This window comes from Manduca sexta, chromosome 27 (assembly GCF_014839805.1).
Source record: "Manduca sexta isolate Smith_Timp_Sample1 chromosome 27, JHU_Msex_v1.0, whole genome shotgun sequence".
Lineage (NCBI taxonomy): Eukaryota > Metazoa > Arthropoda > Insecta > Lepidoptera > Sphingidae > Manduca > Manduca sexta.
The window spans coordinates 5,946,266-5,973,430 of record NC_051141.1 but is presented as its reverse complement, the minus strand read 5'-3'; the positions used below and the strand labels follow the sequence as shown (position 1 = coordinate 5,973,430).

At 34.2% G+C, this 27,165-nt stretch overlaps 1 protein-coding gene across 1 annotated transcript; it reads left to right on the top strand.

The window, feature by feature from the left end:
• LOC115450846 (cyclic nucleotide-gated cation channel subunit A) lies at nt 1–27,165 on the top strand. Its single transcript, XM_037444112.1, has 8 exons — nt 1–391; nt 14,894–15,133; nt 16,183–16,342; nt 23,684–23,829; nt 23,940–24,062; nt 24,136–25,041; nt 25,123–25,304; nt 25,544–27,165. Exons 1-8 carry the CDS (start codon nt 341–343, stop codon nt 25,833–25,835), a joined length of 2,100 nt encoding a protein of 699 aa, XP_037300009.1. The 5' UTR covers nt 1–340; the 3' UTR covers nt 25,836–27,165.

Here is a 27,165-nt window from a genome sequence, read left to right as displayed (position 1 = left end):
TGGACACGCACGGACTATCTATTCAATTTGGACTTGATGTTCATTTCAATTTGAACTGTAAGGCAAGAACGCCACTGCCTGTGACGGCGCGACAGTTCACTTTCAGTACTCCAGCAGTAACCTCTCTACTAATTGAACACATTCTTTCACGTTAACAAATTTTCTTTAATTGAAGTTCGTGCTAAGATATCGTGAGCCTCCGCGACAATTACTTTGATACCGATCTATCATACTATTTGCCGACGGGACTAATGAAGCCTCCAGTGTGCCGTGAGCGCGAGTGGATGATAAAATTGAAATGAGAGTTTCGTAATCGCGCTTGGGTGTGCCTGTGATTAACATGAGTCCCGTTTACGCCATACATAAAATTGGGCTGAACAGTATGGGGCCGGTGAGTACCCTTGTCAAGTCAACAAATTGATTTCCGAGCGTAGCTAAGTACGCAGTACTGTGTACACACATTGAATTATATTGTTTGTTTACATTTTAGTGATGTGTTTTAGTACTTTTCGGATTACTTACAATGATGGTTTTATAACTTATTTTAAAAATTAATTTCTTAGACATTGCAAATTATTGATAAAATGTGTAAAATGAAACCATTATTTTGAAGCTTGCCTATGTTATAATTTACATATATACTATAAGTGAAACTTGTGTGTTGCACTTTTATTGTTTGCTTGTAGTTCCGTAAAGTTGTGTAAATGTGTTATTATTCAGTTTATTAATTTAATATAGTACAAATCTTACATATTATATTGTTTAAGTCAGACAGTCAGCTCCTCGAGTCGTTAAAATAACTCAAATAATTTGTGTTATACAAAGGCAGGTGAAAAATATTTCTAAAAATACGTTATAATATACTACAAATTATCATTAACTAATAATATGCTGCATTGCTCTTCAATCTTGTAAGTACTTCTCTTAACTTACCAATATACTTTAAATTACTATTGTCAGATAGTTAAAATGCCGTTATCTTCAATAACAAAATTTTGTGATACAGATAAAGAAACTGCGCCGGAATTTAAAAGTAACATTCCTTGATAATTACTTTTCAGCTTATTTGTTGACATCGAAAGTCTAAGATGTTGCTAATAGTTAAAAAGAGCATTATGTTTCAATTTCGGCACAGTTCTTTACTCGTATCCTTTGGTTTTACTAAACGTCACTTCGGCTTACGGACGGCAGATTATTTCATAGCGGAATTGTCAGACATTTTATAATAATACCCTAACCCCTCTCAGCTGTAAAGCCTAGCTGTGGAGGATATTATAGGGCTGGTATTTTTATATTATTAATATTATACATACATTAGAGAAAAATTGTATATCCAATTATATAGATATTAAAACATATCTGTGGTTAAGGGACTATAGATTCTTTTATTTGTATTATTTCTTCTCTTCCATTCCCGTTGAACACGGCTAACAAATTATTGCAATATTTTATGGAGCAAGGCAAACGTATAAAACGACTCGTATTTAACATTCTTTCAATAACATGTATTCTACAAATGATTATAATGAATGAATATGAATTAATGTGTAAAATGTATACCTAGTCTTGCCATAAATATTGTAATAAAGAAAAAAGAAAATTGTTAACTGCAAATAACATTTATTACTTTTACAGTGTGTCAGTTTAATACATAAATATAAAACAATTAAAAATATAAAAGCTTATTCGAAGTGGTCTCCATTGGCTGCAATACAGTCCTTTAAACGATGAGGCCAGTTATCAATAGAAGCACGCACTCTTTCCATGGGAAAATTCTTCACTGCCAATCGTATAGATTGTTTTAGGGACTCCAAATTATCATGGCGTTTAGAGCAAGCTGTACTCTCTAAAACTGACCACAAATCATAATCCAGCGGATTAAGATCGGGACTAGACGACGGCCAGTCTTCAGCTCTGATGAAGTCCGAAACGTTCGATTCCAACCAAGACTGCGTGGACCGAGCTTTATGACCCGGCGCCGAGTCTTGCTGGAAGGACCATACTTGGTTATTGAACATGGTGATGTTAAGGGGCTTAACTACCTTCTCAAGAATGGTATCTTGATACACTTGTGCCGATGTTTTGATACCTTTTCACAAAAATATGGCTCAGTCACTCCTTCATAGCTAACACCCCACCAAACCATCACTGAAGTCGGATAATGTCCACGTTGCACTCTGTCGACTAATTGGGAAGCTTCCTTAGAGCTTTGAGCATAAATACGGTCATTTTGTTTGTTAAAATGTTGCTCAATTGTAAAAATTTTCTCATCCGTAAACAAAATTTTTCTGTGACCTCCCTTTGCGTACCGCTTCAGTAGTTGTTTCGATTTTACCACCCTATTCTTCTTTAAATTATCAGTTAAGAAATGGCCAGTGCGTCTCTTATAGGCTGCAAGTCCTAAGTCATCTTTTAAAATACGCGACATGGTTCTAGGTGCTATCTTCATTTCCCGAGATAAAATCTTTTGCTTTCGGACAGGATTTCTTCGAATTCTTTCCCTTACTGCTTTGACCACCTTTTTCGTACGAACACTACGTGGACGGCCAGATCTTTTCTGTCACAAACAGAGGAGGTCTCATTGTACCTATTAATAGCCCGGTACACAAACATTTTACTAATACCAAGTGTATGGAGAGTTTTAAAAATTGCATTTGGCTCCATACCTACTTTGTGTAATGCTATCACAGCGATTCGGTTCTCTTTATCACCCCACACCATTTTAATATCGCAAAATATTTTACAATGTATTGGCGCCAAAATGAGAAAACACAATGAACAATCGTATAAAAATGACAGATTCGAAATTCAAATGTAATATTTTTTTATAATTAAGTGTAACAGTATTTATGGCCAGACTAAGTATAATAAGTTTCATTACGTCAACAATTTTCGTTAATGCAGACCTTCTATTTTATTTTATTTTTACCAATGTGTTCCATTTCTGCACACCTTTTATTTTCTCCATAAAAATCAAAATACAAAATATTTTTTCTACCGTACGAGTCTGTTTCACTATTTTGAAGTAGATTTTATTTTACACCTATCGTATTATACAGTTAAGGTAAATAGTATTCATTTTACCATTTATAATACTATTTGTTTGGGAGCATTAATATGAGTATGGCTTTTGTATTGGTATTTTCGTGCACATTTCTTTGCACGTATTTTTTGGTTTTTCTAGACAACGTCACTTCGGCTAGCGGATGGCAGATTTCTGAGGGCAGATTATTTCATAGCGGAATTGACAGACATTTTATAATAGAGCGGTAACCTCTCTCAGTTGTAACAGCCCGCGCCTAGCTGTGAAGGATATTATATGCGAAGAAAAGCATTTACATTAAGTTGTGAAAGAGATTCTTATCATATTTTTCTTAACATAATATCGTGACTATAATAATTAAAATGTTATATTGAATTTGCTTAGCTCTAAATTATAACCGAACAAAATCCACCCAGTGACAATACAAGATCAACATCGCCTAATTTTTAGATCTTAAACGCATTAAGAGGAATAAATCTTAAGCAACACGCAAAACATGCTAACGTTGTATTAATAATGTCCAATGTATCAAATGTATCCAAAATTTTAATCTTGTGTAATGTAGCACAAAATTAACTCATAATTTTGTATGTATACAACGCATTTAACCTATAAATGTCGATAGATTTACGCAAACTTAATATTTGGCGCTTACAATAGATAAAAAATACGGTATGACTTTTATTATTATATGGTGATATTCTGCTGGGTAAAAAAGTTATCTATAGGAATTTTGCGAGTGTGTGAAGTCTACCAATCCGCATTAGACCAGCGTGGTGAACTAAGGCCTAATCCCTGTCAGTGGAAAAGGAATGCAATAGGCATAGTATACATTACAGAGCTAATAGATAGAATGGAATACTTACTTGTATTGTGAAATTTACATTGTAATTGATAATAATGGTATGGTGGAAGTACATAAACTGGAGTCCCGAACCCGGCGCTCTGATTTTATTTGGTGTAAGTTATAGCGTTTGTAATCAAGTTGTTCGTTCAGTGACTAATATGTCTTTTTGGTCGCATTATTTACGGTTTGCATTGTAAGGAATGACGGCAAAAATTCTAATAATTGTGATGTCCGTCCCGGTACATTTTTTTTATAATTTTATAAATTACATCCTTTACATATTATATTTACGACTCAAGTTTAACTCTTATAAGTTTAATATAATATTATTTTAAACATTTATGAGCCCTTACTCCCGATACCTTGTGATGAAATTGGATTTGATATCTGAGATGGACACATCACAGCAAATGCTTGCAGTTAGATAAAACTGCAAACACCTCAGAGAATGTAATGAGAAATGTATTCGAATTGAGCGCGAAGATATAGAGTAGGTACGTCGACTATCAATTCAATATTGGCCACCATATTGATGTATATTTCTTCCATGTATATTTATTATTTAATTATATTTTTTTTTTAATAACATAACAATCTATACGTATAACATTTTTTTTTTGTTACATTTGCATCATAATAATTGACACTTGAATAATTCTGTACCATGAAATTTGTGTAAGAAATCAGGTGAGGCATAAAATATTACTCTGAGTATAAAGTAAGATCAAAACTTAAGAACGACGGTACGCATCTTCGAGCATTGAAAACTTTTAATTGGGAAGCACCTTCAAGTAGACATTAAAATATCTTTCGTCATTATTTTCATATAGATTGGTGGCGTGATGCGGTCACAACAAAAAGCGGAATTATCCATCGCATAATCAATTGGTGATCGCGATTGAGCAAATATAAATGCACTAGACGTAAATTAAACAACCGAATTAATGTGTGACATGGCGTCTTCTACTGTGTAGTCCAGAATTTTAAAACGATGCCCTGGTCTGTCCTTTTCATCATTCTCTCTTATTTAGATTATTAAACTGCCAACTGTACCTCCTTTATATATTATAAAGGAATATTTTTTCTCCGTTTTTACAACATTTTTCACTGATGTTCCGCTCCTATTGGTCATAGCATGATGTAATATAGCATATAGCCTTCCTTGATAGGCTAAGCAACACCAGAATATTTTTTCAATTAGGACCAATAGTTCCTAAGATTAGTAGGTTCAAACAAACAAACTCTTCAGCTTTATATAATAGTGCAGTTGGATTTTTCATCAGATGTACATTATTGATAGTCCGGTCAATTTAGCCCAAAAATAGGGGTAACCTTGCATTAATTCCCAGAAAGCTGAAAATTTACATAGATGTTAGGGACACCATTATTATGAAATTGTGTAAAGTCCCCATCGACCCCATGTCTGCAAAATTTTTTATTCAAGGTCAAAGGTTGCAAAAGTGTGTCTTTCGAATTTTTCAGCGAAACGGTTAGTTTTATGAAAAAATATGTGAGACAAAAATTGTAGATCATGCAATTATCTACAAAAAATTTTCTTACACATTTTTTCATAACACTAATCATTTTTGAGAAAAAACAATTACAAAATTTTCTTACGCTGTGTTGTCTATAATATGTACACGTTTCCACACCACCTATGAGGTAGTGTACCTAGCGCGTTTTTTTTAATGTGGTTTCCATCTACAATTTTTGTCTGACAAATTTTATCATAGAACTAACCGTTTCGCTGAAAAATTAAAAAAAAACCATTTTTGCAACCTTTGACCTTGAATAAAAAAAATTGCAGACATAGGATCAATGGGGACTTTTCACAATTTCATAAAAATGGTGTCCCTAACATCTATGCAAATTTTCAGCTTTCTGAGATGTTTTGCAAGGGTCAATGTCTAAATTGACCGGACTATGAAGCTTGCCAGTCCCTGAACCCCTCGTGTCTAAGACTAGCTGGCAATGGCAAAGGGTCCATAATATAATCCGATTCATGCCGGCTTTCCGTTCATGTAAAATTAAATTATCATAAAATGATTTGCAGATGGATTTTTTTTATTACTTTGAAGGGCGAGACGAGCTTGCCGTTCGCCTATTAACCGATACAACCGCCCATAAACAGTAGAAACATCATCCACCACCTTGAATTATAAAGTATTGTATAGTATTCCACTGCGCTCGCCATCCTGAGACATGAGATGATAAGTCTTTTGTAGTTAGACTGGGTAATGCATTTATACATATTAGTACCTATGTGTTGTGTCGGGTTCCATTTTAGAAAACTTAACCCTCCGCTACAACTAGCCAGGTGTTTCTTTGTCCCTACTTTATCCCACTAGCTTAATTATATTACCTTTTTACACGAAAGATATCTCTGACCTATGATGCATCTACAATATTGCGTTTCTTTCTTTAGTTTGGTTAGTTTTATGAAGGTACCTCAATCCATTCTCTAAGTCAGATACCCCACGATGTGTCAGTCATCTAATCAGGCTGTTTCAAACCACGTCGCGTAATGCCAATAGCTGGGACATTGTTTTTATAAGTGAAACATAACTCCATATTATATATTTCTGATGTCATAATGGCGTTCATTTGCATTTTAATTACCAGTTATACGGTGTATTGAAAACTGTTGGACACTGTTCGTCTTGTAAATTAGTACGTGTTTAGATCAAGGAGTTTCTTTTATTTAAAATTATTGTAACTTAGATAAGTACGTTGACGCTTTATTATATATTGTTAGTATATTGAAGTGGTTAACGCTACTTGAGTAATGAGACATATGGATCGTAAATACTATTAAAACTCTAATACGCAGTAATAAAAACAGATTCACTATATCACTTATTAATAATGCACAAATATTAATGTAGTTTTCATTATTAATTATAAAACCTATTTTGTTAAAAAAAATATTAAAATGTACAATTAATTTAAATAAATTCCGTCTGTGATAAATTCCAAAAAAGAATGTACATTTTAATTTGATGCCAGAAACGCCGTGTAACGTATGCACTGTGAAACCAGCACCCCACGCTTTCCCGAGACTATTATAAAGAGACCGAGTTACAAGATATTGGATACAATTCTATTTCTTGAAAAGTCGTGACTTAAGACGACTAATCTATCATATTCAGAGAACGATTTTTTTTTTTAATATTTATCAAGTCTCTTTTCCATTAACTAGTGTAGGTGACGAGACAGATATGCATTTAATTTTAATAAAAATAAAAATGCATTTTAAAATTTCAATTGAGTTTAGAATTTCATATATTCATTTCACACTGAATATGATATTGTTACTGAACTAATTATAGTTGCAAAAACAAAATACTAATTGCTATAAACAAGCACAGAATTTCCCCGACACGGCGAGATGTACGACAGAGTGACTCATTATCGGGAACCTGGGACATTAATATGGGACGCTAAGCGCTGGTGCTTTCGCCTCATTAATCCTATACCCGACAGTTATTAAAGCGATTATGTAAACTTGACATATATTATAATATAGCTTTTGCCCGCGGCTCCGCCCGCGTTATAAGGTTTTTCGGGCTAAAGATTTCCGTTATAAAAGTCACGCTATATATTTTCCCGGGAGCCTATGTTCTTCCCAGGGTCTCAAACTGTCTCCATACAAAATTTTATCCTAATACGTTGGGTAGTTTTTGAGTTTAACACGTTCGGGCAGGGGGGACTTTGTTTTATGATATATTTTTGTAGAACTTTTTAAGAGGAACAATCCCGTCATAGATTATTGTTGCATAACTTTAACCGTTTACGCAGCGCACGCAACAGAAGCTCTCAAAACTAATAAATTTTCCCCGTTTTTTCAACATGTTTCATTACTGCTCCGCTCCTATTGGGCATAGCGTGATGATATAAAGCCTATAGCACTCCACAAACAAAGGGCTATCCAATACAAAAATATTTTTTTCAGTTCGAACCGGTAGTTCCTGATATTAGCCATTACTGTTCCGCTCCTATTGGGTATAGCGTGATGATATATAGCCTATAGCACTCCACGAACAAAGGGCTATCTTTTTCAGTTCGAACCGGTATTTCCTGAGATTAGCCATTACTGCTCCGCTCCTAATGGGCATAGCGTGATGATATATAGCCTATAGCACTCCACGAATAAAGGGCTATCCAACACAAAAATATTTTTCAGTTTGAACCGGCAATTCTTGAAATTAACCATTACTGCTTCGCTCCTATTGGGTATAGCGTGAGGATATATAGCCTATAGCACTCCACGAACAAAGGACTATCCGATACAAAAATAATTGTTCAGTTCGAACCGGTAGTTCCTGAGATTAGCCATTACTGCTCTGCTCCTATTGGGTATAGCGTGATGATATATAGCCTATAGCACTCCACGAACAAAGGGCTATCCAACACAAAAAGAATTTTTCAGTTTGGACCGGTAGTTCCTGAGATTAGCCATTACTGCTCCGCTCCTATTGGGTATAGCGTGATGATATATAGCCTATAGCACTCCACGAACAAAGGGCTATCCAACGCAAAAAGATTTTTTTCAGTTTGGACCGGTAGTTCCTGAGATTAGCGCGTTCAAACAAACAAACAAACTCTTCAGCTTTATATAATAGTATAGATTTATGTAAACTTAACGTATATTATAATATTTGTGTAAATTTGCTACATATTATAGTGTACACAAAAATACAAATTGTATATATTATACTATTTATGCAATTAAGACAAGGTATCAGTAACTATTAAATTATCGGATGCCTATAACAACTAAAGAGAGAACTAAAATAATTTATAAATTTATTATTACATAAAAAAACGAAGTGCTTGCAAAACATTACGATGAATATGATAATTTTGACTTCTCTCGAAATGTATTTAATATATAAGCCTATTATAATAATATATTTATATCTTAAAATATGATAATTTTAAAGAAAATGACGACCTCAAATAACATAGGTACATATGTTTTAAATTCAACTCGTATCCTTTACACTCGCGACTAGCGCGCTCTAATGCACCACACGCCGCCAATACCAATCAAGAGGAAAGTAATAATAACGAGGAAGTTAGTTAAACATTATTGTAAAGGTTACCTTACAGGTCAAGGACTACATTTGACAACGCGTCCTTTCGCCGCACATTGTGCGTGGACCTTGCTATTACAATAGCGAATATTGCACACAACCCTATTGTTAACTAATTACTCACACGTGCCACATATTAATCTAGCGGATAATGTTGAAGATTTCCTTATCTATTTCGTTAATAATTAAAGGTAGTTCGATTGAACCAATCTCATTTATATTTGTTTGTTAATACTCACGTTATTTACAGTTGTAAGGGACGGCCAGATGTAATGCAAAAATGGTTTTATGTGCCACAAGATGAATATATTTCGTTATTCATTAGCTTAATAATTTTGTTTCGTAATTATGACTGCTTTATTTGCTTGCTTGCTTTATTTATGGGATCTAGTGTTTGGATGTTTGTACACACCTGGTTTACTGAAAATATAGTCATTAAAAATTAGCTGCTAGTGCGAGAATTATTGGCAGTAATTTTATTGTGCCCTATTGATATTGAACGTCGAAAACCAAACTGTCCGAACTAGTTAAAGAATTATCATAGGACGGAAATAACTTAGGCAGGAGAATATTATGAAAAAATATCTCAAGATATCGGCACTGAACATTGCACTGGAGCATTCTACATTTCAATACCTCAAAAGACGTTACGAGCCTTCGTATGCCGTCCAAATAATTCATCACCGAATAAGATTCGCGTTATTAAGTACAATATTAAAAATCTAGTGCAAACTCCAACACAGCTCGTAATAATAAAAGCTAATGTTCCACGAGAGGTTTCCGCATGATATTCGAGTATTCATGCCACCATTAACTTTTTTATTGTCAGTATTAATACCAGATATTTGGAGATTAAATTTCAGAAAAATTTAAAGTTACCCAATTACGGTTTGAAAAGTGCATATTAGTAGCACCCGCGGCTGACTTCTCTCTTCTAACTTCTCTCATACATAAAGCCTAATAAATATGTAAATGTAGGACCTTTATGCATGCCAAAGCCTTCGAAATCCTTTCCACGGTTTTTGATGCGCGATTTTGTAAAATTTTATATTCTGCTAATATAAATAACTTGTCTTATTTCATAGGAGATAATAGTGAAGTACTTTTGTTTGCAGATTAAACTTCTATATTATTTAAAATAAAGCTGGTGGTAGGATATATTTTATATCCGTCCGGATAGCGACTACCCCTAAAAACCCGCCATAATGTTCCACGTAAGTATGTCGCGTTCCGGGATCAGCCTGTACATATCCGGTTCCAACAGGCCGGTATAATTGTGACGACTGCCGAAAGGTAATCATTTGTCGCCAGTCGACATTATTGGATCCCACTCCACTTATCATTAGGTGCAGTTGGGTCACTCTACCATGCCAGTATATAAAAAGCGACACCTATACTATTTTAGCGGTGCAAACACCACTGTTATTGAACGGTGAAAAAACGAATTGTAGTAAATTCATCGAAAATTCCTGTTAAATTATATTAACGATTTTAAAATTTTCTTGAAATCCTTTCCAGTTATTACAATTTTTGAAAGAAAATTAACGTAGAAGAGAACATTTTCAGCAATGAAATGACATCAGATACGTAAACCACATATGTATATGCTAGAAATCAAACATGCCGCACTGAAAAGAGTTTAAGTTTCACACCAATAATTCAGAAAATTTGGCAGCTCTACTCATGTAGAGTTCGAAATTACAAGTACTTGCTTCACACTGGCATCCCGAGTGCTGTCAACCGAGATTCCTCGACGGGATTGTCAGTCGCGCAAACATTTAGGTCATTGAATCGGAATCGGATTTATGTCCGAAATGACATAACTGGAAATATTGACTTATTGATGTACGTATTATAAACTGTTTTGTAGTCCATACTCCATATATATAAGGATGCGTTCAAATTTTTTCCATTATTTCCCTAATTGCTAGACACAAAACGCTTTCTTTATGTACATATATACAAATTCTGAGTTTCAGATTTAGAACGCCTGAACTTCACAAGAGTGCACGGATACAGTGCACTCATTGTTCGGCTAGATACTTCCAGTCAAGGATGTTTAAGCTCCAGGGAAATGAGATTGAAAAGATCCTATAAAACATTTCCGCCTGAGGAATTGAATAGTTTCCATTCCGACGTTAGTACTCATGAATCTTACGACCGTGATACAAAATATATCTTACCTTATGTACACAAAGTCATTGTTACATTGCGTTAATAAATTAAACCACATACTCGTCCTCATCTCTGTTAACATTGTGAATAAAATTATACGTGAATAACATATATAATTTATTTTCACCAAAAATACCAATGATACTTTTCAGATATTTATCATTTTATAGTTTAGTGCGAATATGACGTATACATATATCCGACTAAAAGTGTCATATTGCCGCTACGACAAATTCTCTTCGAATAATAGTAATGTCATTAGAGCGCTCAAAATTAAAAATATTTTATATATAATTTTATTTTGTTCGAAACTTGCACTTTTTTATTTTACATCGAGTTCGAGTAACTTGTTGCTTAATTTTATTTCAACATAAACATGTAGTTTCATTTAGTAACACAAGCCATATTAGCCCCGTACAGAATCACGCCTTTGTTTCTTTAAACTGGGTTATTTTCACACCCTTAATAACTTCAGCTATGTTGGATCTTATATACATATTAGGAATTTTTGTTTCCTATTCCTATTGCAAATGACAATTCCGGGCTCCAAGCTGATACCGACGAGATAAACTCTATTTTCCCGAGATCGAACTTGGGACATCAGTACAGCAGTTGTGCTACAACGCCAGCGATGTAGTCATAATTATAGCAAAATTATATTCATAAGAACTTCATGGTCAAGAAAAATATCGTGTCGAATGCTGTATGAATAACTGTGTAAATAGATATCTGGAAATATATGTAGACGAAAACACAGACGGGTTTTATAAGATTTCTGACAGCATTTTAAATGTTTTGGTTTTTTGAAATCGCATTTATTAAATGTATAATTATTGTTTTAGATACATCCTCTATCTTGAAATACATTTTGATTTAATAATATTTTGACATAATATTTGAAATATCTAATCCTAAAATAGAAATCTGTCTTAAGCGCCACAATTTATTTCGAAAATTTAAAAAAAATATGTATTTTACCTCAAGAATTATTCATGAACGATAAAATTAAATTTCCTTTTACCTAATAATTGAACCTGGCAATACACATCTCACCAAAACTGCGTAGTGGGACGTCGGCTTAGTGACCAAAAAGTCGCTAGTTATACTGTAAAAAGTTATTCTCAATCTATAGCTAAAGTTTTATTACATATAGGTTGGAGAAAAGTATACTAGAATATTACACGTTTATTAAAATGCTACTTGCAAACATAACCACAAATCGAACCGCAAGCAAGATGTAGTAATCAAATAAAGTCAACACCCAAGCAAACTTATACGTTTCCTACAGTAATGGAATATGAAATGAGAATGAATGCATTATTTCTCTAGCGACATAAAAGGAAATTCAATATCAGCTATTTTGCATTTACAGATGACGAGGTAAATATGTAATAATCAAATATATTTCCTTTGCACATTGTAAAACTAAACTAGCATACATATTAAAGGAAAAGGTGTACGCAAAAGGCCAGTAAGACAATGAGCAAAAAGGCATAAATTATTTGACTTTAGTACCCTTTTATAAAATACAGGACACCGTAATTATGCGTGTTTTGAAACATAAGTGCAATTTAATTAATTTTAACAGATTCAATCATGGGATCATTTCAAATGTAGACCTTTCAGTGGTAACACTAACAACGTAGCACCGTTGCTACGAGCGCTACACGTGTAGCACTTCAGTGGAAAATCGAGACATTCAACCAAACGTGCAGTTTTAATCACGTCATTAAACGAATATGTTCTGTAAGAGGAGACTAGGTGAGCTGTTTATCACTTGTTTATGATTTTCATACTATGCAATTTTAAAATAAGCTTATTTAAAACATGATTTAATTTTATCGTAAATACCTGGTAATTAGTCATAATATTTCAATATCTGTTAGTATGTTAACTGATGACAAAATGTATAAAATAAAATTGCCTGCCATTATTGTGCCGAGACAGAAGTTAGAAATTCGCATAGACTCGTGTTTGCATCTCTCTTATATAGATGTCGAAATAGATTAGTGGTGTCTTTAAACATCTCGTGGGCGTTGCGCCTGTTCGGTTGGGTAACCGCACAAAATGAGAAAACACTTTTGAAGCTGGTACACATAATAGAATCCGAATTACTGCAATAATAACGTCAAGATTTATATCAACAGCCACGCAGGAAACGTTTTCGTATTTATTATAAAATTTTAAAAAAGCAACTTCGGCCTTTCAAGCTTTGTCCACGTGTCTAATGATGATAAAAGTACAGTGAAGTTACGCAACTGACTGCTAAATTTAATGTAAAATTAGTATAATTATTTTAAGCAACTGTTAATTTAAAATGAATTTATGTAAACCAAATATCGAATACCTGTTGCTTGATGACTGACCTATTGTAATAATCACATTCGTGATATTTTACATTATTTTATTATTATTATTCATACTATTATAGGGAATAAAGACAATAATCTCCAAAGAATATGCATGTTTTAAAATTGTAAACCTCCTCTATCTTTACCAGCATAAAGTGGTCTTAAATAGATTAATGATAATGACTCAAATAATCTTTGTACATGAACATTTTAATTTAAATCATAAAAAACACTTCTAATTTATATGACATAAGGCACCAAAATTCTATAAAGGGTTTATATGATTTTGAATTAAAGGATCGTACACAGCGCCATTCACACATAGCACAACATTCCTTTTTAGGGATAGCCAGAATACATCACACCCACATTATATTATATTAAATATAATAATAGGAGCGAATGTCTAATTGAATGCATTCATAATTTATAAATTGTTCCCAATAATCTTTAAACTCTTCAATACGTTTAACAGAATAAAACTGACTCAAAGTACGTCAGATTTTTAACAGTTGTAAGTAGTTTTGTACAAATCTATGTTAGTTAAGAAGTAACAATAAATACTTTGTATATCTAACATTAATATGAACAGATTTTGAACATGTACATAAATATGAATCCAGACACAAACCAATGAAAAAGCCGCGCTGTTAATTTTTATTACTTTAATTTCAGTATACAAATATTATTTTAGCAAATATATCAAACACGTTTTCCATTCAAGCGTTTGGCAATGAAATCAAATTACAGATTCATAGATCAACAACATTTGAAAATGTGCTTTATATCAGTTATGGTTTACTCTGATTTGATTTTATATTAAATCTATGTTTAAGCTATGGAATATTATTCCGAACCGAACGTTATTCATAATAAACATCAAATCATAGACATAATATGTTGTTAATATTTTTACTAAAATGGCCTATTTTTCGATATTTGAGACTGTTATTAGTTTTTTTATGGACAAAATAATATTATATGAAAAAAAATGCCTTATTACCCGAAGAAAATTTCTCCTAAGTTGCGATACGCTAGCTTGCTGTCCAAACTTGAAATGGCACTAAACACATGAATTTTTATAATTTTACCAATAATCTAATACTATTGTACCCTATGAAAGGACTTAGTCGAGTCCGTACTCGACTAAGTCCTTTCATAGGGTGGCCACCGTTGGCCTAGTGCGAATTCATGGACTTTGCACAACTTCCAAATTCTTTAACCATATAATAGAGAAATGATATTAAGAAGACTGCTTTGATGGCGAAATTGAATTGAGTGGCCGTACAACCACCGCTCCTAAGGTCCTGCGGATCGATTCCTGGGTCGGTTTTTATTAGTAGCCTGTGGGTATTTATATTGACCAGTTTTATCCTAACAGGCCGTCAGCGAGGTTAACACTCGCACGGGATGGGTGCGTCGGCAACTGTCCCGCGTGGCTCGGAGCCTGCGCTACCGGATCAGCGGTGAGGGCCGCACGAAGCCCCCAGACTGGTTCCTGGATAAGTTTGCAGCTCAGACCTTCACGGACCCTGAAGAACCGTTGTATCAAGCTAAAAGGTCGAAATGGCTTTGCGGTTTAAAGCTTGCGTTCGATCCGACTTTGCCCGCGCATTATCATGTAAGTATATGCGGTTCGTATTTTGTAGTAGTTATATTTGAGGTTAGTTCTAAGGGACATTTTTAAGCAAATCTAGTGACACCAGTACAAATGAATAAGTTATATAATTACTGTTTCATATCATTTAAAAAAATATTAAAGATACAAAATAAGCAAATTTATTATTGTGCAAAAAAGTATTTATAAAAAGCTGGAATCAACGAAAATTGTAAATTGGTAATGATTTCATTAAGTAGTGCGAAATGTTCATTTACACATCTATCATGCCGCGTGACCTGACTTATTTAATAAATGGCCGGCTATGCAGAATGTCACAATTTAATTCCCTTTGCCCATTTTCATTGCAAATAATTAATGGAAGATTGTTATAAAATATATTCCGATTGCTGAGTTTCTGACCATATTATAAGTTCCAATTAGTTTTAGAATAGTCTGCCTGCACGCCCTTAAGGGACACCTTAATGACTCGCTTAATTCATCGACTTAAATGTTTGTTTTTATATAACATGTTTAGCAGCAGTGCTGTTTACAATGAATAGTGTTTTTTAACAGTGGTGAAGGAATTTATTTAATGTCTCTCGGTCTCATAACAGTGTGTGGATTAGGTGATTGTAGGTTCGATTCCTAGTAAGACAATTCTTTGCGTGGGTCTCTCTAATTTGCTAAATATTGTAGCTGTGACTAGATTATTATGAAAGCCGTTTCGAGACATGTATATGGGTCCATTTCTTACTTCATACCTACATTAAAAAATGAAATAAAATATTTATCAGATATGAATAAAGCCCGTCATAAAATATTGTTAGTTACCAGTGGAGAAGCGTCCATACAACCCGATTCATATCGGCTTCCCTTTTAGATTTAATTGCGTTTGTCTTAGTTTTTGTTTTCTGTTAAATTGGTCGCGATTTGTTAACTAAGGCATTTTTCTTGCCTCGGGTTACCTTTTGATAAAATTCACCCTTCGCCACTGTTAGTTACACTTTTAAGAAATGCTTGAATCCCTTTAATTTCATTTAAAATATATTTTCATATATTTCTTCATTTAGTGGCTGGCAGTCGTATCCCTGGCGATACTGTACAATGTGGTTTTCGTCATTGGCCGCGCGGTGTTCTGGGATTTAGATAACCTCACATCGATCTGGTACTTCCTGGATTATTTGTGCGACGCTATTTACCTCGTGGACACGATCATTCACATTCATGAAGGTACGTCAATCAACGTTTTTGTTTAATAGCGATCGACCATTAATGTTACGGCGATGCACTTGCAGTCACTACTTTTGATTGTGTAGTAATTGATTTGTGTTATAATATGTGTAAAGCGTTCTATTGATGTACCGTTGCCGTTAACACGCGAGTAATTCGACCGACATTAATTTATTGGATAAATAAAGAGTAGACGTGCCGAGTCTGTGAAGACAAAAAGAAGTGCATGTTCTATCGCTACTAGATTGTGGCTTGAAATGTGCGAACTTTCATAAAACCTTTTTTGTCGTATATTATCTTCGAGAAAATAATTATTTTCTTACAAGAATTTGAACAAACGTGATAATTGTATATTTTTGTGTTCATTCTTTCATCTAGATAACGTTTTTGGTAAATGAACGCATTTAAACAAAAGTAATAAAAATTGTATGATAAATTATTACATTCAGAAATGAAATCTAAGAAATGTTTTCATTAATTTTTTTATACCAACTACACGCAATGCACCCACTTATTTTGCCAAGGAGCTACAGTTAATTTAACTTTGAATGAAGTTTGTTCAGAGTAGTGCAATTCAGTTGATTAATCCAATCGATAGTATTGCAGCGGTAATGCTATAATTCCTTCAACTATCGCTCCTGGGCGACAAATGACTTGTTAGCGCTTGGGACATTACTGGGTTGTGTTAGTAATGTATTGACTTCAGGGAACTAACCAAATTAAATTCAAACTTACTAGACTGAAGATCTATTTTTCTCCACATGTTACCATTTTTTAGGCATTACAGATTTTAACCAGGTTTCTATTCTCAATAAGTTGTCACAAATATGTCGCTGAGTTAATTAAATGTGTATAAATACCTCGCGCTTCTTAGGGAGAAAGGGTAGTCTGATGCCATACCTATACTAGGGTGATTTCGGGTAATACCGTATCAATGGGCAATTTCGTAGATTCAAGGTAACTGGTAAACTGTAGCTTAAATTAATTCAGAGGCAAACAATTTCGGTGCATCACGAAATGGTATTTCAGAATATGTCTGTCCGTGTTAATAAATCGCTGGCTCACTATTAAAAGGTGCTGTTATATTCGATGTGCAAATTGAATTACAATATTACGATAGTATCAAATTATTCTAAGTCTTTTTAGTGTAGATTCCTAATAATCCGGAAAGTTTAATTAAAGGAGAACCATGGATGAAGGTCATTCGAATTTTTTACCAACATGAAAATATTTAATCTAATTTTTGCAACATGAACTAAAATTTATATAGGACTTTGTACTAATGAACCAACGAAGTCTTGAGTTTAAAAATACTTTTGAATCATGTGAATAACACAGTTGTCTGAATTACCTTAACTCTCCCTATATAAATATTAATTAATGCTGGCGTTGATGGTAATTGTTTTTAATTATAATGTGTTGTTGTACGTGTAATGTTTGAATAAACACGCTTTACATGTTATTTTTGTCGTCCGCCCACGTAGTTGTACTACGTCACCTGAACATAGAATATTAACACCGTTTGATGATTTTTATTACATTAAACTCTTCTGTAATTAAATATATCAGCAATCATCTTTTATTATAGACTTTAAAAAAGTATTTTCAAAATAGTGTCGTGCATCTTTCTTAGGGCTGCCATCACCTAAATTGCCGACGCCGGATAAACACGGCAAAAACCATGGACATTTGGGCGAAATGTGGGGTTTACCCGGGCACTTCTGAAAAAAAATTTTTTGCAACAAAAATAAAAACATCGTTATATTTTTTTAGTAATATTCATTAATACATGCGGGTTATTATGAATGAATTTTTAACTAAGATTTTCTTTTAATTTATCACTTATCTGTAAAAAAAAATATATTTTAAAAACCCTGCCGGACGGCCCCCGGACACCCTTTACTAACTAGGAAAAATCCGGAGAATTGCGGACGGATGGCAGCCCTAATCTTTCTTCAACTATCTTCACTAAAAATTCAATCAAGTACGGTCCAGCGGTTTGGTAATGGAAACGCCGCGCATAGATTTGCTTTGTGCTTTGAAATATTAAAATAGTATGAAGCATATTTAGAAGGCAAGGACAACTCAAGAACTTTTCTATTCGTCTCTCCGCTTGACATTCCCTACTAATTGTTTTTATGGATATCGTTACGTGCGTCATAGCTCATTGTCTGCGTGCGGATTAATCGTTACCCTAAGAATAATAAGGGCACATCATTGATACACATCGACGGGAGCAAAGTAAAAAGAGTTATCTGCAAAATAGATATTTTACAGGTAAGTGTAAAAGAAAATATAGCATTTTATCAGTACATATTTGTACCGTTAGCAGTTTATTTTCTTGTTAAGTATAGATTCATGTCAATTGAGTTAACTAAACAAAAAACATAAAACATGGCAAATTGATATATTTTAAGTGAAAATATAAACATTATAGAACATAATATGGTAAAGATAAAACATAAATAAGACAAAATATAATAGCATTTTATGTGGCGAAGGAATGGGGGCAAGAAGCAACGTCAATAAATTAAAATTAGGTGATATTTGAGCAAAACGAAATGTATCGTCAAGTCTTGTTTTGTTATTACGATAATGCGAAAAACAGAAAATCATCAATATTGTAGGTGGCTTTGTTTACTATTCACTCGTTAAAATGTGCTTTATTTTACAAAGATCAATTGAATCAAATTATTTTATAGTACGAAAATAAAACAAACATCTTTCTCGAATAATTATGAAGAAGTTTATGTTAAAAATAAATAGTATTTGCTAGAATAGGTGAGAGGATCATAATCCTCTAGCACAGCGGTCGGCTGCGCGTAGCCTGCGAATATTCTTGTTTCTTGTTGGTTGTGGCCCATGATTGTTTTGTAATAAAGCTTTAACATCAAAATAGATTTATTAAATTAAGAGTAAGCGCATCTAAAGCAGGGTTTCTAGGTTTAATGTGATACGTATGGCCTGCCTTTAGTTAATTTTGCCACCTTGTTGTCCTTGCCTACCAAAAGGTTGCCGACCGCTGCTCTAGCATAACAGAACAGCCGTCTAGTATAATACGTATATTATACCTACTAGACGGCTGTTCCTATTTTAATAATACTTGGTCCCATTACTATTAGGTATTTTTATACGCGATCACTTGTACTGACCGAAGTGCTAAACATCTTTTGATGATACACAGGCCCTTATTCTTAGGTAAGTATGGGACTCCATAAAAAGTCCATAGAGAGACTGATATCCTAAAGTATAACTATACAATGATAATAATTATAAAAATTCTCCGTGTTTTCTGCATAACAGCCTTTTCATTACGGAGGTAACGGGGCGCTGTTATTGGCTAATTTTGAGATTGCGGTCTAAAAATAAAAAGCGTGAGATAGTTTTTCCCAAAAAATATTCTATTTTAGTCAGTGAGCTTCGGAATTTGTATCCTCTCTTTCACAAAATAACATTAGCAGTGAACACGTTAATTGCCTTTTTTATGAGATACTGAGTGAAGCTTAATGTGGGTTGCAGATTCAGAATAAAGCTAAGTTAGATTAGCTTAACTCAAAAACTTGCTCATAGTATATTTGACATAGAAATGGAATTGTCTGAATTCATATGAACATTGCTAATCAGATAGCGACTTATTACTAACTAGCGACCCGCCCCGGCTTCGCACGGGTGCAATATTTCTCCACTATTTAATGGATGTTATTATACATATAAACCTTCTTCTTGAATCACTCTATCTATTAAAAAAAACCGCATCAAAATCCGTTGCGTAGTTTTAAAGATTTAAGCATACAAAGGGACATAGGGACAGAGAAAGCGACTTTGTTTTATACTATGTAGTGATTGTTAATAACTTTTTAAGCACTTTTTGAGCCTGATGTACGGTCTATAACTAACTATACTGTTTTAAACCTTTATTCCCTTCCTTTTTTTCATTCGAGTTAACTATTATTGAAAGATGTTTTTGCTTCTGGCTCTGGAAAGGTATCACCAATCACAAAAAAAAACACTAGAGCATCCCTTATTCGCAAGTATTAATAATAATAATATTAGCCCTGTATTATATACTTACCCACTGCTGAGCATGGGCCTCCTCTACTACTGAGAGGGATTAGGCCTTAGTCCACCACGCTGGCCTAGTGCGGATTGGTAGACTTCACACACCTTCGAAATTCCTATAGAGAACTTCTCAGATGTGCAGGTTTCCTCACGATGTTTTCTGTCACCGTTAAAGCGAACGATAAATTCACAAAGAATACACACATGATTTTAGAAAAGTCAGAGGTGTGTGCCCTTGGGATTTGAACCTGCGGACATTCGTCTCGGCAGTCCGTTCCACACCCAACTAGGCTATCGCCGCTTGCAAGTATTGCACTTAGTAATTTACTCTTCCAGGACTACTTGAGAAATGAGACTAATTGGTTAATTTAGGACTTGTACTTATGACAAATATACAAGTAAAAGTAACCATTTGACCTACTATTAATATAATACGACGCTTGAATGGCAATCATATCTAAGCGACAAATATACCGAAAATGAATTGTATAAATATTTTGAATCGCCAAATTTTTCTGCGTCATTTGATCTAGGTTTTATAGATCTATGACAATTTTAATATCCTTAGACTGTGTTTTTATAAAATAAAAAGTTTAATTGTTATGAATTTTCATATTAAAATCAAAACTTTAAAACACTACTCAAAAATTTGATTTCGCTTAGATATGTTTGCCTTTCAAGAGTCGAATAGTAGCCGAACTCCAGAAACTTGACTCATACCGTGACTGCGTCCGTGGCGTAATTGCATTACGGTACAAGTGCAGTGATGAGGTCTCGGGTTCGATCCCTGGTCGGGCAACGTGATATTAGGTTCTTCTCCTCAATATCAGCCCGGGGTCTAGAATTTGCGTCCGATTTGGCGATATGCTTGTCCCCTATCACATTTGGTGCAATTATCAGGTTTTAACGTACAACTAGTGAGTTTATTGATGTTGACCTTTACTTTTTGTTACGTAGAGTTCAATTTACTTTTCTTACTATAATCCTATTATGATACTATTTTCACTAATGCATACTCAATTATCTATATTTATATTTTATTTACAAGGGGTCAGCAAACTGGCACTGCACCTGATGGTGAATGGAGTGGAGTCCAATAGAATGTCGACTGACGAGAGATGATTACTCCTCGACAGTCGACACAATTATGCCGGCCTGTCTATGTAGCCGCGTCTTTTGAATCTTTCGTAAAGTCTTCAATAACCACCAAGTACATGTCAATTCCATTCAACCGCGCAGTCGAATTAACTTTTAAACTACTTTCGACTAATCTAGGGTGTGTCCTTCATGTTAGAAATCTTATCTTATATAATAGCACGTCGGCTCGATCATGCACAGCCACTAAACTTAAAATAATCACTGACAATAATTAATTTCATTCATATCAATAGTAATGAAATATGGGTTCAAAGTTGTATACAAAGGCGAAATTACTCTTGAAATTCAATATACGAAGCGCGCCATTGTTCCAACAAACGTCGGAACCATTAAAGAAACGACTGTTTTTGTTTGTGTTTATTTTTGCATACGCCTCGTTGTGGCTTTATTGTCGTATGACTTTTCATAGTACGACGCGACGCTTCGGAACTGACTAGCACCTAGAAATGGCGTTATCCACAAGCTACTTAAGGCTGATTTTTTAATCATAAGTTGTTCGTAGGATGAATACATTAATTAAATATGAGTGGTATCGATCAAACTGTCAATCAACTGTCTGACTTTTATATACAGCCGGGTTACATTTGATTTTTATTCTTTAATTTTCTGGAGATTGAAAAACAGACCTTATGTTCAAAGGACGAACCGATTCTTCAGTAGAATGGCATCATCAATAATATTGACATTGCTGTCACTATTGCTGATTAAATTTATAAGAAAAGCAAGTATTACTAAATAGCATTGTGTATAGAGTGTGCTTATATTGCTAGACGTATAACTATAATTTTACTGACCAAGATTTGTAATTAACATAGGACTATATTTTGTGTCAACCCATACTCATGTAATTTGTCTCTAAATGTTCCTAAAATAAACAAATAAATAAAAATAATGAATATGTATGTACAAATATGACTTACCTTTGAATTTTATAGGCATGGTTTGATAGAAATGTATCTGCAAAGCGAATTCGGCGAATTCATTTTTGTGATATTAATTGAATCGAATGTAACCAAAACCACATGAACTGTGGGCGTATGGTACTTGAAATGGTATTAATTTAAACATAAAACGTAAAAAGGCAAATTATTTGTCGAATAATATTCTATGTTCGATATTTTATACATATAGATTTTAGATCATCAGTAATACTTCGTATATTATTTCGCTTCTAAGATACCTAGTCCTCGTAATTTCACACAAGAAATTAGGGGTCTTGTGGTTTACCCGTATGTCGAAAGGCTAAAATAAAAACATTTTGCCATAAACAACAACAAGACATAACTCAGAGAAAATGGAAATGACTTTCATAGCAAATATGACGGAGCAGTATTCCCTAAAAGGATTGAGAATAACGTACCTAGTATATTTATAGTACCGACAAGATCTCCCTTTAGTAAAACATCCATAATACACGTCCTGTGAGAATCAATTATATTCTATATAAAAATTTACAGCTGCGTATTTAGTAACCTACAAGAGATGAAATGCCTCAGCCGCGTAAATAATTTCAATACAATTTCAATACAGCTTAGTTTATTCATCAATTAATGAAATAACTATTAATACAGAATGAAACGTTACAATTCAATTTAGTTTATTCAATATTTATATAACCAATTATTAGTTTGTAATTAAAGTAAACCAGTATAAGACCGGTGGCGTGTCTATGATAATACATTCTTTGAGTACTTCAGGAGTATCAACCCCGTAAACAATTTATGGGCGAACGCTGCACCGAAATCGATAACACTCACAAAGTAAGCTATAAGGATGTGTTGCCGAATATGGTCGCAAAAACATCGCGACACCCACACAGCGTCTCGGCTGGCGTCATCAAATTTAGCTAACGTGTCGACAAACATTCGACCCTGCCTAGTTGCTTATCCGCACAAATATTGCACTGCGGCCGATGTGACGCGACCCGTCGGAATTGTGATTGATTGGTCAAACGTATTCCTATTCTAACATTTCGTGATAAACACAAATTTAATTTTATAATATTGTTTGCTGCGATTTGTTCTTCGTGCCGCTGCCTATGGCGAATGTATACATGAAACGTATGTTTTTATTATAAAAGTAATTTCTTAAAGTTATTTGATAAAACGTTCTGATCTTTCGCAGGTTATCTTGAACAGGGACTCATGGTAAAGGATGCCAAAGTGTTAAGACGTCACTATCTGAAGTCTGACTCGTGGCGCTACGACATGATATCTTTATTGCCCACTGACATAGCTTACTATTGGTGGAGGCCCGGATCCTGTGACGATGTTAGTATGCTTGTGTAAATCAATTCGCATTAAGCAAAAACAAGAAATGCACCGCCTAGACATTCTTTAACGTTGATATTACTCAAGTGTCAATATTGGTCATGTTCCAGAAACGTTTGCCCTGCCCTGTTATTGTACGACTGAATCGACTGTTTCGCTTGCCCCGCATGTGGGAGTGGTTCGATCGCACCGAGACCGCCACGAGTTATCCGAACGCGTTTAGAATATGCAAGGTCAATTATTCACAAAATTCGCTGTTGATGTATTTTTTTGTGTAACATAATATTCATTGTGTGAAGTTTGCAGGTCGTAATGGCGATTCTTGTCCTGATCCACTGGAATGCCTGTCTATATTTCGCCATCAGCTATGCTATTGGTTTTGGTACTGATAACTGGGTTTACAACTTAACGGGCTCTCGTAATGAGTCACTCGCACATCAGTACATTTACAGCTTTTACTGGTCTACTTTGACGCTCACTACCATCGGAGAAACACCGCAGCCGGAAATCGACGCCGAATACTTGTTCGTCGTCGCTGACTTTTTGGCCGGAGTTCTAATTTTCGCCACGATCGTGGGTAATATCGGTTCAATGATATCCAACATGAACGTAGCGCGTGTCGAATTTCAAAACAAAATGGATGGAGTTAAACAATACATGGCGTTCAGAAAAGTAAGCGGTGAACTGGAAGCAAGAGTGATACGATGGTTCGCGTACACTTGGGCTCAAAGCGGCGCGCTGGACGAAGAAAATGTATTGTCATCATTACCGGATAAATTGAAAGCGGAAATTGCTATTCGGGTTCACTTGGATACGTTACGTAAAGTGAGAATATTTCAAGATTGCGAGCCAGGATTATTGGAAGCTTTAGTGCTCAAGTTAAGACTGCAAGTATTCAGTCCAGGAGATTATATTTGCCGGAAGGGAGATGTCGGTAAAGAAATGTACATCGTTAAAAGAGGAAGATTGCAAGTTGTAGCAGACGATGGAAAAACAGTTTTAGCTACATTGAGTGCTGGCTCTGTGTTTGGCGAAGTCAGCGTTTTAGAAATTGCTGGTAATCGTACAGGCAACCGACGAACCGCCAACGTACGTGCTCTCGGCTACTCTGATTTGTTTTGCTTGGCAAAACGAGACCTTTGGGAAGCACTAGGCGACTATCCAGACGCAAGGGCTACACTCACTGAACGTGGCTGTCAACTACTGAGAAAGGTCGGAATTAAAAAAAATCAGTGTAAAAATATAAGTCTGAAAACTGCAATATATATAAATTATAATAATGCCTTTTTTTAGGACGGACTGCTGGACGAGTCAATATTTGAAAGTGCACAAACTACTCAACAAAGCTTAGAAGATACCGTACACAAGTTAGAAAGTACAATGGAAATACTTAACAACCGATTGCAAGGGCTCTTGTCAGATGTCGGAGAGGAACAAGTGAAAATAAAGCAAAGAATCCACAAAATCGAAGCAAGGTCAGTACTTTTGCGGGGTATGTGCTATGCGAAAGCATTTGTTAGCGAATGAAACGCAGCATTAATTTTTAGCAATGGCAATTTGTAACACTTTGTATCTGTATGAGGAATGAATTATTTTCTTTCAACTAAGACATATTATTACGTAAACGGTATATTTACTAATAATATTATACGCAACCTGCAAAGCGAATGTTTACTTTATTTTTAATGTTCATCTAATTACTATTTAATTTCAGAGTCCTGGATGATGATGACGAAGATGAGACAGAATCGGACGATCTTACGTCCACTGACGCTTCGGAGTTGAGGAGTGAAATGGCACGCGTTTGCGACGCGTCAGCGTATAGCGATGCGCAAATAAGTTCGCCTCACGACACTTCCATGCTATTACTCAGTCACCCAATCTTAGTACGTGAGAGAGGTCACTCTCTAAGCGTAGAAAGGACACCAGGTCTGCTGCATGTTGCTCCTGAACCTCGCAGCAAATCTCTCCGTTTGAAACGTGCCAACTATGACACATCAAAGTGAATTAATGGTTTAGTAATTTGAAAGAATGAATAATAATTTGGCGAGAGCTCTCAACTATTTTTGATACTAAGAGAGGGTTATACAAAAAGGGCACTTAAACACTTGAGGATCAAAAATAGAACAAAATTTATCGTGATCTAATGGCGAAGAGAATATAAAAGGATGGATAAACTAATATTTACTTCCTGTTAGCAAGCGTAGAAATAAATGTCTCTTTCATAATTCATTAAAGATTCCAAAATACTATACTATACGTGTTGGTATCCATAAATTATCGTAATAACTAAAATCGATATTCTATTTGAAAGCTCATATTAAACTCTCAACTCGTTTCAAACATTATAGATCTAGATACTTAGCAGCTTAGTGTAATAACGGGTTATTATGAGACTAGAGTAAATCTGTATAATTTAGTTTGAATGTTTACTTGATAAAACTACACTAGCGTCAATGGAAAGTTGCTTTAAGATGGCAAACATTTTTAAAAAATGTTTTGTGCGCATGTTCGGCAGTCATTGACTTTTATAATGACTTTACTGATGTTTGATATATAACTGTTTATGTAGTTCTTGTGCGTATAATATTTATATATAAGAAATAGTGTCTACGTAACGTACAGTTTAGATATAGTTTTGGAATATTTTTTTTACTTGTCAGATAACGGTTGATAACTTTGATATTCTCTATAGAAAATGTATCAAAATTACAAAGTTATTTATTTTTTAGAATAACTGACGATCTTAAAATTAGCTTAGTCCCTATAATATAAAAAATATAAACTATAACTTTACGACATACTCTATATATTTCGATATACTCACCGGCCTAATTAATTGTCACCTAACATTGCATATTTTATAATTTACAATTTATGTAACATTTAAAATAATTTTATTATCGCTATCTAATCATAATTAATTTATCCCATCTAGTTCCATTAAACAGCGGATTGACATAATTTTTATAAAATGCTGAATAATATTATCTAGTTGGAGTTACCTAAGAATTTGTAAATCATAAAATGTAATTATTATATTTATCAATACTAAATGTAAACCTTTAATCAGTGTCAATGATCATAACATTTACTCTCAATGAACGTTTGACAAACAATACATGATATCATCAATGACGTTTGAGAAATATTTTACACTTTAGAGCATCCTATTTCGTATAACTTTGGATAAGAGAAGTCTCTATCTTTATAATTTGCAAAATAAATTAAAAGGCGTTGTAATACATTCGTCACCCAATAGTATGTTCTTGGAACATAATAAACATAATATACAGTTATTAAATTTAACAAGTATCTAAATATTTTTAACAAAAG